Source organism: Drosophila yakuba, chromosome 3R, assembly GCF_016746365.2.
Source record: "Drosophila yakuba strain Tai18E2 chromosome 3R, Prin_Dyak_Tai18E2_2.1, whole genome shotgun sequence".
NCBI classification, from domain to species: domain Eukaryota; kingdom Metazoa; phylum Arthropoda; class Insecta; order Diptera; family Drosophilidae; genus Drosophila; species Drosophila yakuba.
In genome coordinates this window covers 25,911,317-25,928,487 of record NC_052530.2, presented here as the reverse complement: position 1 = coordinate 25,928,487, position 17,171 = coordinate 25,911,317, and the positions used below count along the sequence as shown (strand labels likewise).

Genomic DNA, 17,171 nt, shown 5'->3' with positions numbered 1-17,171 from the left:
TAATTTATTTACCCCACTACAATCACCACATTTCTATAATTGTTCAACTTTAACCAATACTCGAGCACTCTTTGGTTGTGGTTTTTGCATTATTTAGCTCACCTACTTTTCTACCACTGCCACTTGACTTTTATTGGGGTGTTTTGATTATTCTGGCTTTCATCATAATGAGCAATTAGCAATTGAAAGATGAAAAACAATCATTTAGAGCTGCGAATGGATGGGTTGATGGGGTAAAAGAAAGTTTCATTGGGCATTGCATAAATCTGTCAATTGCAAAAGTTGAACGCGAATGCGCCGGAATACGTTTGTGGGTCCAGGAGAACATAGACCAATGGATTATTGTTGGAGGCGCGCGGTCGAGTGGCGGGGCAAAGTTCATTTAAAAGTCGAGAGGACAAATGAATGAATAAAGGGAGCAAGGAGGCAGCGAAATGAGCAAGAAAAGAATCCACTAGAATATTATAAGTGCAATTCCCTGGGTCAGGAGCTTGGCGCACTTTGGCTACTCCACGTAGCCTTAGTTGGCTCCTTCATTCCGGATCCTGACTCCTCCAGATTCCTCGGGCATGACATTTGCGTAGGTAGCGAGAGTGTTTCAACGAAAAGTTTCTCTTTCTCTCCCCAACCGCCGCCGCTGGTGCTCCAAGGACCAAGGACTAAGGAGCCCGGCGGCGTTCAAATTGAAAAACATAAATCACTCAAGCAGAAGTTGCTGCCAGCGACTTAGTCTTAGTAGTAGTAGTGGTAGTAGAAGTCGTTGTAGTATGTAGTAGTAGCCCCGGCTTTGTGTGAATAATTTCGTATTAAAGTTAAATTGAAAGTGTGTAGCAATTTGTTTAAAGACAAAAGTCAGTTTAGCTGCAAGGAGGGCATAAAAAAGTCGAGCGAGCGGATAGGCCACAAAGTTCAGGCAGGAGGAAGGAAGGCTGGAATCCTGCCCAAAATCCCATTGCAAATAGTTCTAAGGCGCTTTATTTTAAAATTAATTTTGCATACTACTATGCGGCTGCCATGCTTGAAGCTCGGTGCAGCATATACGACGAACGACCATGGTTATATAGTGCGAGAGGGCCCTTGCCAAGTTTTACGACTCCACAGACAGTGGCTCTTTGAATCCTCGACTACTTGGCTCCACGCTAATCTCCAGCTGCCATGTTATTGCACTTGTTGGCAAAGTTTTTCAAAAAGTGATTTTGTCAGGGGTTTGGCGGCTGGGGTCGCTTTCTCCTTTCGGGCTGCAAAACTTTGCAGTATGTTTCTTGGTTTTTAATTACAACAAATTCGACTTGTTATGCCAAAAAGTTTTGCAGGGATTCCAGGGCACGTACGCAAGTGTGACTAAAAGAAATTAACGTCATTATGTTTTGTAACTGCTCATATCACGTGCTAACCGCATCTCACCGATCTTCCCCCCTTTTGGTTTTGACAAGCAAATAATTTGATTAAATTTACATATATGTGTGTGTTGTTTTACTTTTGCACAATTCGAACACGAAAACCAACTCTCAAAAAAAAATTATGACAGAACCGCACAAAGTCTGGCGCCGACAATGCCACATGCCCCCAGCAAAATACCCAAGCAGAAGTTGAAAGCGAAACAGATTGAGGCGACTCCACCCACACCCACACCCACACCCACGGCTCTTGATCCGCCCAAGCCTTCGCTGCTGCCCAAGCCAAAGGTCAAGGTTGTCATTCCACCGGCACTGCAACAACGTCTTAAGCAGCAGCAGGTGCAGCAGCAAGAACAGCAGCAGCAATCCCAGCCCGAAGAGCCCTCAATTCCGGAGGAGGAACATGACCAGCAGCCAGAGCCGGATTCGCCCACCGCCGCAGGAGGCAGTCGCATACCCGTAAGAACCCTGAAGGCCGAACGCCGCGCCCTGGCCTTGGCAGCCCGCCAATCCGGACTCAGTGTGGTGGAGTATCTGACGCAACTGGAGAAGCAGGATGATAAAGAGTCCCCGGTTTCGCCCAATACGCCCACAACGCCCACTGGCAAAAGCCGTTCCATGATTAAGTAAGTTGAAAGCGTGACGGTCAACATAGAGTTGACATGCGTGCAGGTCCAGGTCCATGTCCAGACCTCCTTGCCCCCCAAAAAGGTTACAGGTCAAAAGTCCAAATGGTCCAAATGTGGGCGTGCGAAATGCCAGAGACTAGCCCCTGGCTTAGATTGGAGTATATAGAACACCCACACCAAATGCACCCACTCACGCGAGGCAATACGAACGGCTCTCAATGTTTCCGTATATGTACTATATATCTTTGTATAAATCTATATGTCGATTGGAACACCTACTTCTACATCTTTGTTTTTAGTTAGCGGTGTCTGTTCTAGCCACAATCACTTTTCCTTTCTCTGTCTGTAAATACAATAGTCATATCTGGTAATTAGTTTTGCTTAAGCCGAAGTACAGATTGAGTATCAGTTATACCCGTACATCTTAAGTGCAAGTGATATATGCTAACCAAATGATTCTCGTCCATTTAGTGCGGAGAAGCGCGCCTCCTGGCGAGCAGCTCGTCTTCGATCACTGGAACAGGGAGCCGTCGAGGCACAGGATGTGATCAAGAATATGCGCAAGATGACCGACGATCTGATCACCCACGAGTCCAGGGCCAGCGAGGTAAGTACTCGACTCGGGGCTAAAGTCCTCGCCAACTAACCGAACCCATAGCCAAACCCAAAAAACCATATACATTAACTTGCGCCCGATGAGATGGAGGAATGGCCCGAAATTTGCCTGCGAACATAACCATAAACGAGCAAAAGAACCCACATAGCTACATGGTTTGCTTCACTAACTAACTGCAAGAAATACTAATATCCTTCAGCCTCTCGATTGTAACTAATGAAGGTGCAAAATCAATATCCTCAATCACAATCGAGATATCGGAATCGGCAAATGTGGTATACCTCAGAAATGAAAAGTGGAAACCCCTTAAAATTGATATCTATTTCCCGCTGCCTAATACGTTTCTCACCCATTACTCTATCTCTCTTATTTATTGTCTACCCACTAATCAGGCTCAGCCGAAAATAGTCTTTCCCAAAATTGCCATAAAATCGAGCGACGGTCCAGTCATTGTGCGCGAACGCGAGAAAATCCTCGATGAGAAGATTGTGCGACGCACTGAGGAGGTGGCATGCCCCATTACGGGGCGACCTCAACTGCGCACCGTCGAGTACATTGAGAAAATCATCGAGACGGAGGTTAGAGCCAGCAAATCAAATTCAAACCAGCAATTACTGTATTATATATCAATTGGCACCAATTTGAGTTTCGTTTGAGCATTATTATGGGTTGCATAGCATAGCATAGCGTTCCAGACACATTAAATATACCTAATTATCGGTTTCTGTTGCCGTTGTGTTGTGTTGTGTTGCGTGTGTTTTGTATCCCAGCAATTGTAGCCATTTAAGCTGTAGCGTGTCCCTATTTCTTGTAGTCCGTATTTCCGGTTGCACATTAAGTACATTTTACGCACCCACACACCCATAAAGCACTCGCCAATGTCTCTCATTGTACAAAGCAAACATCTTACGAAGAATTCGCGGCATCGTCTTAATTATTTTATAGAGCTCATCATTTTTATGGTCTGTTAAAAATGTCTGTCCGTTTGTCCGCTCGTCCGTGGGATCTTCTCCTATTTCCATTCCTGGAAAGTTTGTCCAACTGCGCGCCACGTTGAGTAAAACAAATTTTAATATCCTTGAAGCACTCAGTTGCAAAGGGGATTTTGTTGACATTTGCCAGGCTTATGCGACCAGGTGCTTCACGCTCACACCGCCGTCCAGTCTCCAGCGGAAGTGCAGCGCATAAAAAGGACAATAAGCCACTTTTGCGAGCCACCTACGCGAAAAGGTTTTCGCTTTTTGAACGCGAGGCAGCGGCCAAAAATGATTTCCAGTTATTGTTTGGCATTTGAGTGTCGCGGTTTTTTTCTTTTTAAGGTCGAACCCTCGAAAGAGTTTCATTGTCTGTTTTTGGGGTTTGTTGTTGTCACATGTCTATAAAGCTATAACGACTCAGTCGACCGTCATTTGGCTCTTGATTCTGGATACAATTTTTAGTATGCGAACGCATTATAATGACGCGCTGCTTTTTATGGCCGAGTCCATTAAAATTAAGGCAAAAGTTTTTTGCTTTTGCCTGTTTGCTGTTTGCTGTTTGCTCGCAGGGGCAGCCGACTTTTAATGAGTTTCAAAATAAATACTTATAAAAAGAATGCAAATAAAAACAAACAAACCAGGCAAACACGCTAAGGATTTTATGCGCTATTGTTATTCTGCGGGCACGTGTTTAGGCCAGGTTTTTTTTTTTTTTGTATTTTTTTTTTGGCCTTTTATTTTCAATTTGCCAACGAACGGAAAGAAGTGCCATCAGAAACAAGCCAAAAAGAATGTCAACGGCAAGAAAGAAGGCCTTCTGGCGAGCAAACTGCAAACTGCAGTTGCATCACATCTGGGGGAACTGCAAGCGAAGCTTAAGCCGTATCTGATTCTGAATCCGAATCGGGCTGTGGTTTCATTCTGGTAATTCGAGTGCAAAAAACTCGCCTGCATGGCAAAAGAGACGGAGACCCGAGCCTCTTGTCCGGAGGCTGACCCCGTTGCATTGAATTCGCCGCAGGATGTCGCCGGAGCAGGCTCTGTTCTCGGATTGCCTGTCAGCTGCAGTTTAGTTTCGGCTTATCGTCCTGGCCGGGATTCGGCGGGATTCTTGTGTGCTAGAGTCTCCTGCCCCAGGACCAGATGAAAATGCTGGCAATTTTCTTTTTTAGTCGTTTGTCAATTTGCCTCATATCACGTATACGACTAGGCTGCCCCCGAGCGTGCCAGCTTCTCAAAATTCAACCAGGTCGTGATCGGCTCAACTGGAACTTTAAAAATATTGCACGTTCACCCACCCACCCATAATTACTAACTTTAACTAACACCTGTCTGCACCTGTACATATAATATATACATGCGTAGCCTTCACCGTATGTTTTTAATGCATCACTCCTTTTGGCCTGGCTCACATCTCAGTACACCCGTCAAGCTGTTCGTTTTCCACCTGGCTGTATAAATTAGCTTTAAGCGCTTTGAGTGGGACACACATCTCTGGTTGCGGTGCCTGCTTTCTGCTTTCTGCTTTTTGCCATCTGCTTTCTTGGCCTTGCTTCCATTGCTTCCATTAGTAGTTAGTGTGCTGGCAAACCGAATGCACAACGTATCCGCCTCATCTACACTTAGGTGGAGACCTGCAAGGAACGCATCATATCCTTGGAGCTGCAGGTGCCCGAAACGGAGGACGAGGGCAGGCTAGATGACACGCAACCGCCTCTGGAACTCGAAGCGGATGACTTCCAAGACGACGAAGATGACGACGATGATGATGAAGATGAAGACGACTACGAGGATGAAGATGAGGAGGAGGACACCGCCTCCATTGTGACTGTACAAGCGAACAATGAGAAGCTATTCCTGCGCCACGATTCTGATACCTATGGTCCTTCGTCCATTGAAAGTGTCGCATCCGGCAAGGTGCGCATCAAGCCCACGCCGCTGTCCCTTCACCAAACGCTGGCCAAGGAGACCACAATTGTGGAGGTACTGAATCCCGTCATCGGCGGCGACGGCAGTGCCCGCACCATCCACGTAAGCGGTGGCCTGCCCTTCGAGGAGGACGCTTTCGAGCAGGGCGCCGTGGCCGTGTTGCGCAGCGAAACATTCGTCCTGCCAGGAGCCGCCGGCGGTGGCAGATCTGAGTTGTCATTAAACGCTAAAATGAAAACCGTGCTCGAGGAGCTGCTGGAGAACGAGCGCGTCAAATTGAATTTGCAAAAGAGTCTCGAGGGCGAGGAAGAGCAGGACGATGACGATGACGATGACGATGAGAATGGCAGTGCCTATGGCGACGCGCAGGACTATGTGGAGAGCGCCTATGGCGATGCCATTGACGATGTAGTTGACTTTGGCAGCGCCACGGTCACGAGCCGCACAGCCAATGATAAGGAGGATGTCAAGAATGGGAATCAGCAGATCCTCGAGGAGCTGATTAAGGACAGCAACCGCAACACAATCATTGCTAAATTGGCGGGCCAATTGTCAGACGATGATGAAGAGGATGACGACGAGGAGGAGAGCAGCGACTCCTCGGACGAGGATAGCGATGACTCCGACGAGGAGGACAACGCTCAGGAGCAGCTGAATGTCACCTATGTGCAGGGCGCCCAGGTGATCGAGAATCTCAATACCCTGGCCACGGGCGGAAAGCTGCAAAAGTCGCAGACCTACACAACCATCAAGCAAGCGGAAGAGCCAAAGGAGGAGGACACGAAACTGGAGGAGGAACCATCCTCGGAGAAGCCCTGCGGAGCTGATACCCTGGCCCAACTGCAGGCCGAGCAACGCGCCCTGGCCGAGATCTCAAAGCAGCTGCGCAAGTCGGTGGAGGATTTGCTAAACGCCGATGGCGAGACGGTGGTGGAAACTCAGAGAACTTACACTTTGCCCGCTCCCAGCGATAGTTCAGCGGTGGTCACGGTCACCGAGGTGGTCAAGAAGCAGAAGAAAAAGAAGAGCGAAACCGGGGAGGAGCTCTTCAATCGCCTGCTAAACGCCGGAGAGTCGGAACGTCAGATCTTCGACAGACAGCAGGGCGAGACCATCACAACCACCACCACGACCACAGAGGCTGTGAGCTCGGAGGACAACGAGCCGAGCACCAGTGTGGTGACCACCACGCGGACTGTGTCCAATATTGTGACCAGCGGCATTCCCAGGCCAGAAACCAGCAAGCAGAACAACCGCAGCAGCAGCAGCAACAGCAGCAGCAGCAATAATAACCGCAACAAGAACAAGCGAAAGGGCAAAAAGAAGTAGGGGATATCCGGCAGCAGCTGAAAGGAAATGGGCTGAAGTGTTGAAGTTGCGTATACGCCGTGTGGTGGGTATGGGTATGGGTATGAGTATGAGTATGTGATCCGAGTGAAACCCTACGCGCACAACCTTTCGCACAAACACTCACTACCCACACACATACACACACTCACAGAAACACACATATCAGCGTGTTAGAGGGCTCGTTGTCATCTCTCTACATTAGAACCACTAATTGTATACATATGTATATTATGTATGTACGATATTCGCATTTGTATTGATAATTTTAATTAATTGTGCAAATAATGTGTCCCATGCATTTACAAAATCCCATTTGTTACTAATCATCAAAGTGTGCGCATTAAAACAAAAATATTTTCATTGCAAATTAAAAACAAATCGAATTGCCGAATGATATATTGCAAGAATTTAACAGCAAAATTTAATGTTGTGCAGCAACCGCAAAGAAACGAGAACAACAACACAAATCGCCACACTGAGCCCATCAGAATTGAATTAATACAACAACAGCATTGGACGAACAAAAAACAAAAAAAAAAGGGAAACAAAAATCTTATTTAATTGAATTAAATAATTTCACTTTGTTTGCATTTAACTATCATTTGCATACTGCATCTGGTTTTTCTCCCTCATTGTGTTTTTCCAAATGGGCTTTGCTTATTTTCCACAAATTAAATTTACGTTTTATGTTCTAGCACAAAAAGTAGGAGCAATCCCAAATCCGTGCCCAGCAGCCGGCCGAAGTATGAATTATCCACGATGATCCTTCACGAGAACCATTTACCATAAACTTTAAGCATTCCCGACTGCCCGAGATTTTTGGGGCATACTCTTTTTTAGTTTTAGCCTTAAGCAAACTAAACCCGCAACTAAATGAAACTAGAGTCGAAACGAAACAGCGAGAGCCGAGAACATAAATCAAATAATCGTAAATAATATTACTATAATAATAGTTAGCAGTGTGTAAGAGCGTCCAGTTGTAATCCGTAGTATGTAACACATGGCATAAGCACAACTATGACAAATGTCCTATGGCGATTTCAGTTTCCACTTTTATACAAATGTAAAAATATTTACAAGCAATTTTATGTAATACCTTTATGATATTTAGTGTGTAAACTCGTCTTTTTATGAAAACGAAAGCAAATGCCGCAAAAAACGAATGAAAATAAACAAATTGTATGCATTTTTATTTAAAAACAAGAGAGAACGCTATAGTCGAGTTCCCCGACTATCTGATACCCGTTACTCAGCTAGTGTAAGTGCGAAGGACAGTTTTTGGCGGTTTGTGGGCGTTAGAGTGGGCGTGGCCAAAAGTTTTTTGGCAAATAGATAGAAATTTACAAGACTAATACAAAAATGAAAAAATATCAAAACATTTTTCAAAAGTGTGGGCGTGGCAGCTTTGGGCGGTTTGTGGGCGTTAGAGTGGGCGTGGCAAAAAGTTTTTTTGCAAATCGATAGAAATTTTCAAGACCAATACAAAAATGAAGAAATATTAAAACATTTTTCAAAAGTGTGGGCGTGACAGTTTTGGGCGGTTTGTGGGCGTTAGAGTGGGCGTGGCAGCATGATTCGACAAACTTGCGCTGCGTCTATGTCCCTGGAGTCTGTTTACTTAATCTCAACTTTCTAGCTTTTGTAGTTCCTGAGATCTCGACGTTCATACGGACAGACAGACGGACAGACGGACGGACAGACGGACAGACGGACAGACGGACAGACGGACGGACAGACGGACATGGCCAAATCGACTCGGCTATTGATCCTGATCAAGAATATATATACTTTATATGGTCGGAAACGCTTCCTTCTGCCTGTTACATACTTTTCAACGAATCTAGTATACCCTTTTACTCTACGAGTAACGGGTATAAAAACCAAAAAAAAAATTGTGTACATTTAATTTGCCGGGTGGATATTGCCGTATTTGGTGATGCTTTATGGCATCTGAATGTGGATTTGGCTGTCATCATTTTTGCGTGGGCGTGTGTAATTACGCCAACTGGCTTTTCTGCATATAATCCACATCTATAATAGACAGCGCTGCTATTTATGTGCCGCTTAAAATTGTGTAAAATTGCTGAGACTCAGTTTATTTATATGCACGTCAGGTAAGTTACTTAGGCGGTACACTCAGAGAAATGTTATGTCACTGTATTAAAATTTGTGCTTCCACATGATAGATAAATGATAATTTAAAGAATAGTTTAGTCCTCAAACCAACGAGTATGCAACATTTTGCTCTATCTCAACTTTCGCTGAGTGCATTTATGTAATAGCCATTCTGATTGCGTTGAGCATAAAGATGTGAAATATTGTTAAAGCCGAGACATTTAAGGCAAGGCTCCGCATTTATTTATGCGCCGCACAACACCAAGCATACATACATGTCCCGTGTTCCTGTGACGCAGCGGAAGCGGCTGCCACGCCGTGATGGAAGATACGGCGTTGGAGATACGGAACTAGAACCTGGTTCTGCAACTAGGACGCTCAACAAACGTCTTCCGACACGGCCTGTTGAGACAGTGAAATAGATAGACAGCTGCCAGGTCCGATGGAAAACGGGTGAGTGGTGGTGGTGGGTGGGGTGGGGTAGTTGCTAATGTGAAAATCGTTAGAATTCGCTCAGTACGCAGAACTTTCAACCGGAATCGCCAGGCTCACGTTCACGTTCCCTGTTTGCTGCAGTGTGCATAATACGATTTAGAGTGCGCAGCATATGGGGCAGATACTTACATCGGTATGCACTTGCGTCAGCATCTTAAATATTTCATGCCCACCAATCGAATTAAGCCCTGCTGCTGAATGCTCCCGCTGATGCTGATGTAGATGTTGCATGTTGCAAGTGTAATGTTGATGATGCTGTTGCTGTTGCCGTTGCTGCTGCTGTTGCTACTGCTGTGCCTGAAGAAGACAAATGAATGCGGCGTTGGCGGTCCCATGTCGGCGCCCTTGACCGCCCGCCGCCTTTTTCACGCTCTCCTGGCCACGATGCACATTTGCATTCTGCATTTCACCGGCCAGCTATCCAGCTTTCAAGTGCAGGATCCACTGCAGCGACGATGGCGTCGCTAATGCAGATGCAACAGCAGCAATAGCAACAGCAGCATCCCCAGCAGTAATATCGCAACCAGCAGCCGCAATGCGCATTAATCAAAATCTCATCTTCGTGGGTGGCATTCGCACAAATACAAAACACCCACACAAATACGGGCCACGTTGTTGTTTACGTGTCCGCAGAGCAATGGAAAACAAAAACAGTTTGTCATATTTTAATACACTCCAGTGGTCCGGCAATGCAGCATATACAGGCGCCGCTGTCGTGGCCAAAAATCCAGCCAATTGTCGTCCCCTGTCACATTTAATAGGATTATGCTTGGTTAAACACAAATATCCTTGGACACACATACACACACACACACACACATAGTCGCACCATGGGTGACACATAAATTTACAGCGGCGTTGGCTGTTTGAAATTTTTCCCATTACACACATAAATCCAGCAAAGATGGTCGTCGAAAACCTCTTGAAAAATGTCCACTGTTTGTTTATACAGCTCCGCACATATGCTACATACCTGCACCGACGACACCTATGTACATACACGTACACGTATGGAAGCTCCTGTGTGTGTGGCCAGGTGAGAAGAGGTCCTGGTCCTTGGTCCTTGCTACTTGCTGCTTGGTCCTTGGGCGCGTGTTCGGCGAGCTATTTGCCGCCGCCCGTAGCTGAGTTATCTGGCAAATAATGGAACGTGCTGTGCAGATGATGCGTTTTCATAAATTTTAAATAAGCACAGCAGCTGGCACAGGACTCCCAGATCCCAGAACCCCAGCCAATCCTTTGGAGCAGCTGAGCAACGGCGATAGAGATAGAGAGAGAGAGAGAGCGAGTGCCAAGAAGACAATGGAGGACACTCTGTGCTGGTGCATAATATCAAATTTTATTCGAAAGTTTAGTTGCGTTTGCTTAACGCCCGCCCATCTCTTAAGTTGGCTGATTCATTTATCAAGCACTTTATCAGCAGCAATCGGTGAGAATGAAGAATGCACGCTCCGACGGACAGTAAAATATTTACAGAGGGCGATATTAGATTTGCCCCGAGAATTGCATGGAGAAAATGCAAGAATTTTAAATCGAGTCATCAATTAAAAAGGTTTCCAATAATAAGAGTTTCATATGGCATAAGTCCACTAGAAGTTACAGAATATTCTTTTTATTAAAAGATCTTCAAGATACTATGTTGGAAAATCTGTTTATCTAATAATAATATCTTAGATATGTATCCTTTTCAATATTTATATAAGAGTTATAAGAATATATTCTCACTTAAGTAAAGTAAACCCCCAATATACATAGTTTCTAAACCGTGCGCTGATTATATAAACTTCACTTTGTTGTGCTTTTTTGCCCAAGTGTGTCAAGTTGATCTCAGAATGAGTTACTCTCCGGACGGGAAACTCGTGAAAGGGCCGTTGGAGCAGGGACAATGAGTGGATAGCTTGCAGATGGGCTGATGGCCTGATGGGCTTTGTCTAGCCCATAAAAATGCATGGCCCGCATTGCAATTTTGATTGCGCTGCCCCCCGGTTGGCGAAAGGGAACTTGTTGTTGTTGTTGTTGTTTTGCTGCTCCTTCAGCCTGTTGCTGTTCGGAAAATGTGAAAAGCGATGGAAATGCGCATGCGCTGGAAGTGTGGGACACAAACTGTTGCAGTTGCGAGTACAAAACATTGCCCCTGCGAGGGCCATTTTATCCGCTGCCTTATCCAGTCTAAGGCTTTAATAGTTGTTTGCGTGGGGCAGGTCCCCAAAAGGGACGTTTCGTTCGGCAGCTCGTCTTCGTCGACTTTCGACGACTGTTCGACTCTGTTGGACTGGAAGTCTATGCAAAGTTCGTATTTGGTTTCTTCGCTGCCTGGAATGTGGGTATTTGGGCTGGCTTTAGAGCAGCTAACTCCACCGCCCCCCTGAAAGCATAACAACAACAACAAAAAAAAAAAAAACAGTGGAATGGAAACCACCAAAGCCCTGAGGCCTTACCATCTTTTTTTTGTGTTTTCCTGTCCTGGCGCTGTTCCTCTTTTTCGCACCACTGCGGCAACGGCTGCTTTGCAATTGCAATTTTCAAGGATATGCTTGAAGCAGATTTATATGGAGGGCTCAGTACGTGCGGAATTTATTAATGCCGCCCTGGAGAAGCTACCCCGTTTTTTCGCCATTGCCATCATTAGTTGGAGCAACAATGATGCCACCCACTGCCCAATCGAGCCGCCAAATGTTACGTAAGGTGAGTGAGCGGCACATCGAAGTTCGCACATTAATAATGAGCTGTGTGTGTGTTTGTTTTTTAGGTGAGAGTGTTTTGGTGTGGTGGCAAAATTTGAATCGTGTGCTTGTGCTGCATTTTCTATTACCAGATTTCCGACTTTTGCCCCTTCAGAAACGCAAATAGAAACAGACACCACGGCGCACCACGTGTTTGTTTGCCATCGCTGCTCCGCGAACTTTAGCTCCCAATTCCGGACTTTAGATGTCAGTTGATGGGCCGCTTTTCCGGAGAGTCTACGGGAAAACAGCGCTCACGCTCACGTACGCGCATTAACGAACTTCGGTGCTTAAAGTGCAGTCGAAGGCAAGAGCAAACAAACAAACGCCAACGAAACCCACAGCTCCTCACGCCGTTAAAGTTTATCCGTGTTTGTGCAGTTGCCAAGCATGCTCCATCTCCCCGTGGTAATGAGCTCCGGGTGCAAAGAAGAGAGAAGGCCAGGTGCCGAGACGACTAGTGTCCATGGTTTAGCATAATTTATTCCGCAGAAGTTAAAACCAACGCCTTCAATTGCAGCCAAAAGGTTCCGTCCAGAAGGTATTATAGGGAAGTGAATTGAGTTCCCTCGATTAATTTTCCATCCAGCTTGACTGCCGTTAATTAATTTCCATACACGTCGCATATGGCGAAGATATTCGCTGGAAGAATCCTTGCAAGCTGGCCAGTGCTATAGCGGCACTTCATCAACGATGGTGCAGGCGGGAAAATCTGTTAAATTGGATGGTTTGCAGCTTTACGCAGTGGACACTCCCATTCTCAATTTGCATACATTTTGATTGTGATTATCCCGGGCCACTGATTTAAATGCGGACGGATAAGGATGTGGCTCGACACAGGCGGGCGACACAGGCGACGAAGCGTACACAAAGGATAATGCCTCCTCGACTGGCTGCATGTGGCAGATGGACCGCTGGCTGCCCCAGCTGCACCAGCTCATTAATAAACACGGTGTCCTGGCTACAGTAACAACTACAAGTGCACATTCACACATACGTACATACATACGCCGGCAAACGCAATTCCGCGGCTTGTTCGCCGCTTTTCCTCATCCGCCGACGATGATGAGCTTGTGGTCAGATGGTCCATTTCAGGCTCATTGTTTTCCATCGGTTAATGGCCAGCCTTTTTTTAAATCGCCCGAATGAAGTGTACGTATGTCGGCGGCCGTATACATACCTAAATATTTTTAAATTCCTTTTTAATTAAAATAGCATTAACCGAGTTTGAAGCGAACACATGTAGTGCACTTCACTGATGGGCCCATGTAATTATTGCGCGCTTTCAAACATTAAGTTATGCAAGCTATTTGGCTACTGAGCTTACTCGAATGGTTTATTACTGTTTCAAAAATTAATGTAATAAACTGCGTAAAATCTGAAATATTTTTTAAAATGCTCTATTGATAAGACCCTAATTGCGAATCCACTGAGTTCTTGAAGGGCAAGTCTTCTCTGTGTGCATTCTGATACAAAATGCAAATAGAAATGCTGATTGCTATTACATCGCCAAAGCCATCCTTGAGTGTCCTTGCTGGAGAAATGAACCCGCGATGGCGGACTGATAGCCCGCTGCTTTCATTTCTCATCATCGCAGCCAGCTCAGAAACTCAGCAGCTTTCAGCAGGACTCGCTGTCTGTTTCAGCCGCAGTAGAGCAACAACTTAACTGCACTCAACATTAGTTTGTTATCAACGCTCGATTGCTGCGGAAAATTGAAAAATATTGTCGCAGAGTGCAGAATGCAGGATGCAGCAAGCAGGATGCGGGATGCATGATGTAGGATGTAGGATGGTGGCTCTGGGGTGGAGCATCTGCTGCTTCATCAGCGCCTCCTGCTGCTCCGCCATCCTAATGATGGATTGCGCTGAAAGTGTCTTAAGCTCACACGCGCGCACTCTGCAAATAAAAGTTTTCAAATGTCGCCTATGCAGGCGCATCGTGGAAATTGTCTAACCCAAAGAACAAAAAGAAATCCCAACCACCCAACCCACCAACCTTGCTCCATTTCCAAAACTTAAAACTTTGCTTTTGATTTTGCATGAGCCCTCGTTGTCGCTGTCGTCTCTAAAACTATTTGGGTTGTGCTGTGCGGGCTGCTGGCTGATAAAGCGCACCCATTTCTGCCTTTAAGTGCACTTTAGTTGTGGAATTTTGCGCAACAATATAAATCATCTTGATCGAGCGACGGCAAGTGTCCGTTCGAATATTAAAGCGGGTGCTTTAAAATCGAATTTAAGCGATGCATTTCCGTTGCAGCAGCTGTTGCAGACAGATAAACGACTCAGAGTAATAAAAAATCGTTCAATATTTTTCCATGCCATCGTTTGGGGCAATACGACACATATACTACGAGTATATAGTTATACTTATATATTTTATAAAATTAACCACGCCTCGAGCGTTGGTTGTGGTAATTGAAACACGACGTTCAAAGTTGTTAATTAATAACATCGTTGTGGCAGTTGAATGGACAACTTGTTGCACTCAGCCTCTTAAAATGTCCCAGTCGTTTGTCAACTACGCTTTCGGCAGACACGCTAATGTGGTCAATGCCAACTGTTGCCACTGTGCCAGTTGGCCAGTTGGCCAAAACGGCAGAGTGGCCCAAATGGCGCAATGGCAAAATGGCAGGATGCAGCCGGAATGACTCTATAAATGCATCTCTGCATTCGCCCCTCTCTCTGCCCAATAAAAGTCAAGTGCATGCTTCGCTGGCAGCGTTCCAAAACGAAGGCGATGGCGATGGCGTCGATGGGGAAAGTGGTAAGTGGAACGGGAATGCGGCAATGGCGAACGGAAACGGAAGCGCGCAAAAAAATTACGACTGCAAAATGGCGATGGGGCTGGCGGCAGACGGCAGGCGGCAGAACTAAGATCCAAGCACCACTAAGTGGCAAAACATGAACAAAAACTTTGTCCGTTCTGCGGCCGCCGACAAGTTGAAACTAATGACAATTTTGTTGTAATTAGTTGCGGCCTTGCCGTAAACCAGCAAATGCGACGGCAACAAATAAGTTGTCAGCGGACTTAACTTGAGCAATTTTCATAGTTTCCATCTACGACGTCGTCGTTGTCGTTGTCGTTGTCGTCGTTCTGGCAAATCTTTTAGCTCAAATTTGTCGGAAATGAGATTCATTTGTTTCCCTTGTCGAGATTGTTTGAGTAGAAAAGATTGTTGCGTGGGCGTATCCATTTACCCGATAGCAGCTTACACACAAGGCCACCGGCTGCCAGAATATTTTCAGAGGTAGGTTTCGCACCCAGTCAGCTTGGCTTTTAATTATTTAAAATTGCAGGACTGCAGCTGCTGCTGACGTGTCCTGCGGGAGGATATACACGTGCACACACATATGCACAGGTCTGCAGCGACGCAGGACCGACCACAAAATATTCGCAACAGCAAACGAGCTGACTTAGCACTTTGGGTTGGGGGTGGGGGTGGTGGCTAAAAATGGCATTTCATAAATTCTGGCAATTAGGAGCTGTCCGAAAGGCAGAGCGTGGAATGTTGCCGTTACGCAAGGACACACCCAATAACGGCCAATTGAGGCGCATCCTGCAGGCACGAGGGCTGCTCTCAAATGACCTACTCTGAATTGTAAATTCAATCCATACAATATCTGAATGTGCCAGCATTTTCGCACCGTAAATACGCACATTGTAAATTTTATCGAGCGGATTGTGTGGGTTCGGTTCGGTTCTGCTCGGTTCGATTGTAAAACAATCCAGGGTGGTGGTGGGTGGTAAAATCTTTATGTGCCGCGCAGCGTCTTTATTTTATGCACCGCAAGTGAGAAGTGCGATTGTGCGGGCTGTGCCGCCCACATGCCAAAGGAGCTCGTTGGAGCAGCGACTCCTGATTTCATTTATTTGCACTGGGGCCCACAGAAGGATGTACCGAACGCACGTCCTGCTCCGTGGACAGGTCCTTTGGGCGGGGTAACTGTCATCGCAAATTGATGATGCGCAGCGGGCAAATGAAATATGGGAACGACTGCAATGTGACGTTCGAGGCGTGGCCAGTCGAATTCCATTGCGGTCTCACTCACTCGGCGTCTAATCAACATTTAATTGTTGTTCTTGTCCGGCAATTCATGACTTGTATGCACTCTTGCACACACAAATATTTTTTGGCTGGTAAATATTTCCTGTTTTTGGACGGGCATTCGAACATTTGCATTCGGTGGGTGTGGTCAAGTGGCACGTGGGAGGCGGAGGCGGAAGGCGGGCCAGCATTTGCATATCATAAAAATTCATGCCATTGCTTTTTTGTTTACTTTTTAAATTGAGCAACCGCAAAAGTTTTGCGTTGCATTAAGAGCAGCAAGTGGAATTCATACTCCCCATTCAGCTCCACTTCTCCAGTTCTCCAGTTCCACATCCACGTATTCCTGCTCGAAATCACACAGGGATTCACATTGCGACTTAGATTCGGCTTGGCAGTGCACAGGAAAAATAATCTTTAAATATGTAGAATTTCTATAACATGATATTTATAATAATATTCATTTACAATATTTTTATTCATTTCCTAGCAAAACAGGTTTATAATGGCAAATCTCTATTAACATCACAAAACATTTCTTATTTTCACGACCATTGTGCGCCGATCAAAAATCAATATGACATTTATGGACTGCCAAAGAAGAGGCAATTCGTGAATATTCAAATTGGCCTTGTTGTTTTAAGCTGTGTGTGGTGTTGTGTGTGTATGTCTTCTTTATTTTTTTGCTGTGTGGCATTTTCGCTACAATATTTTCGAGAGCACTTTGCTTCGATTTTTCGGCTGCTTCGGCGATGGTCGTACTGTAAGTCCTGCAGGCGAAGTCCTTTCGCCGGCGGTGTAGTCCTGCTGCTGTGTCTCACAATGTGCTGGCCATGTCTGCATATAAATTACGCCGACTTGTAGTTGTAATTTCTCTTCACGTCTCAGTTTG

The 17,171-nt window shown here is 45.7% G+C and overlaps 1 protein-coding gene and 1 pseudogene across 24 annotated transcripts in view; both read left to right on the top strand.

Moving 5' to 3' along the window:
* LOC6538383 (protein lap4) overlaps positions 1-8,098 on the top strand; it is a 61,943-nt gene extending 53,845 nt beyond the window's left edge. For 12 of the 24 annotated variants that reach the window (XM_039376051.2, XM_039376054.2, XM_015193320.3 and 9 more), the window contains 4 exons: positions 1,529-2,023; positions 2,498-2,633; positions 3,035-3,220; positions 5,246-8,098. In XM_039376051.2, the coding sequence (XP_039231985.1) occupies positions 1,529-2,023; positions 2,498-2,633; positions 3,035-3,220; positions 5,246-6,877 (2,449 nt within the window). In that variant the 3' untranslated portion in view covers positions 6,878-8,098. The remainder of the gene's footprint in view (positions 1-1,528; positions 2,024-2,497; positions 2,634-3,034; positions 3,221-5,245) is intronic. The other 12 variants (XM_039376052.2, XM_015193347.3, XM_039376059.2 and 9 more) reach the window with 6 other exon arrangements.
* A 3,592-nt stretch (positions 8,099-11,690) lies between these two features.
* LOC120321875 lies at positions 11,691-15,904 on the top strand (annotated as a pseudogene).
* The last annotated feature ends 1,267 nt before the right edge of the window (positions 15,905-17,171 follow it).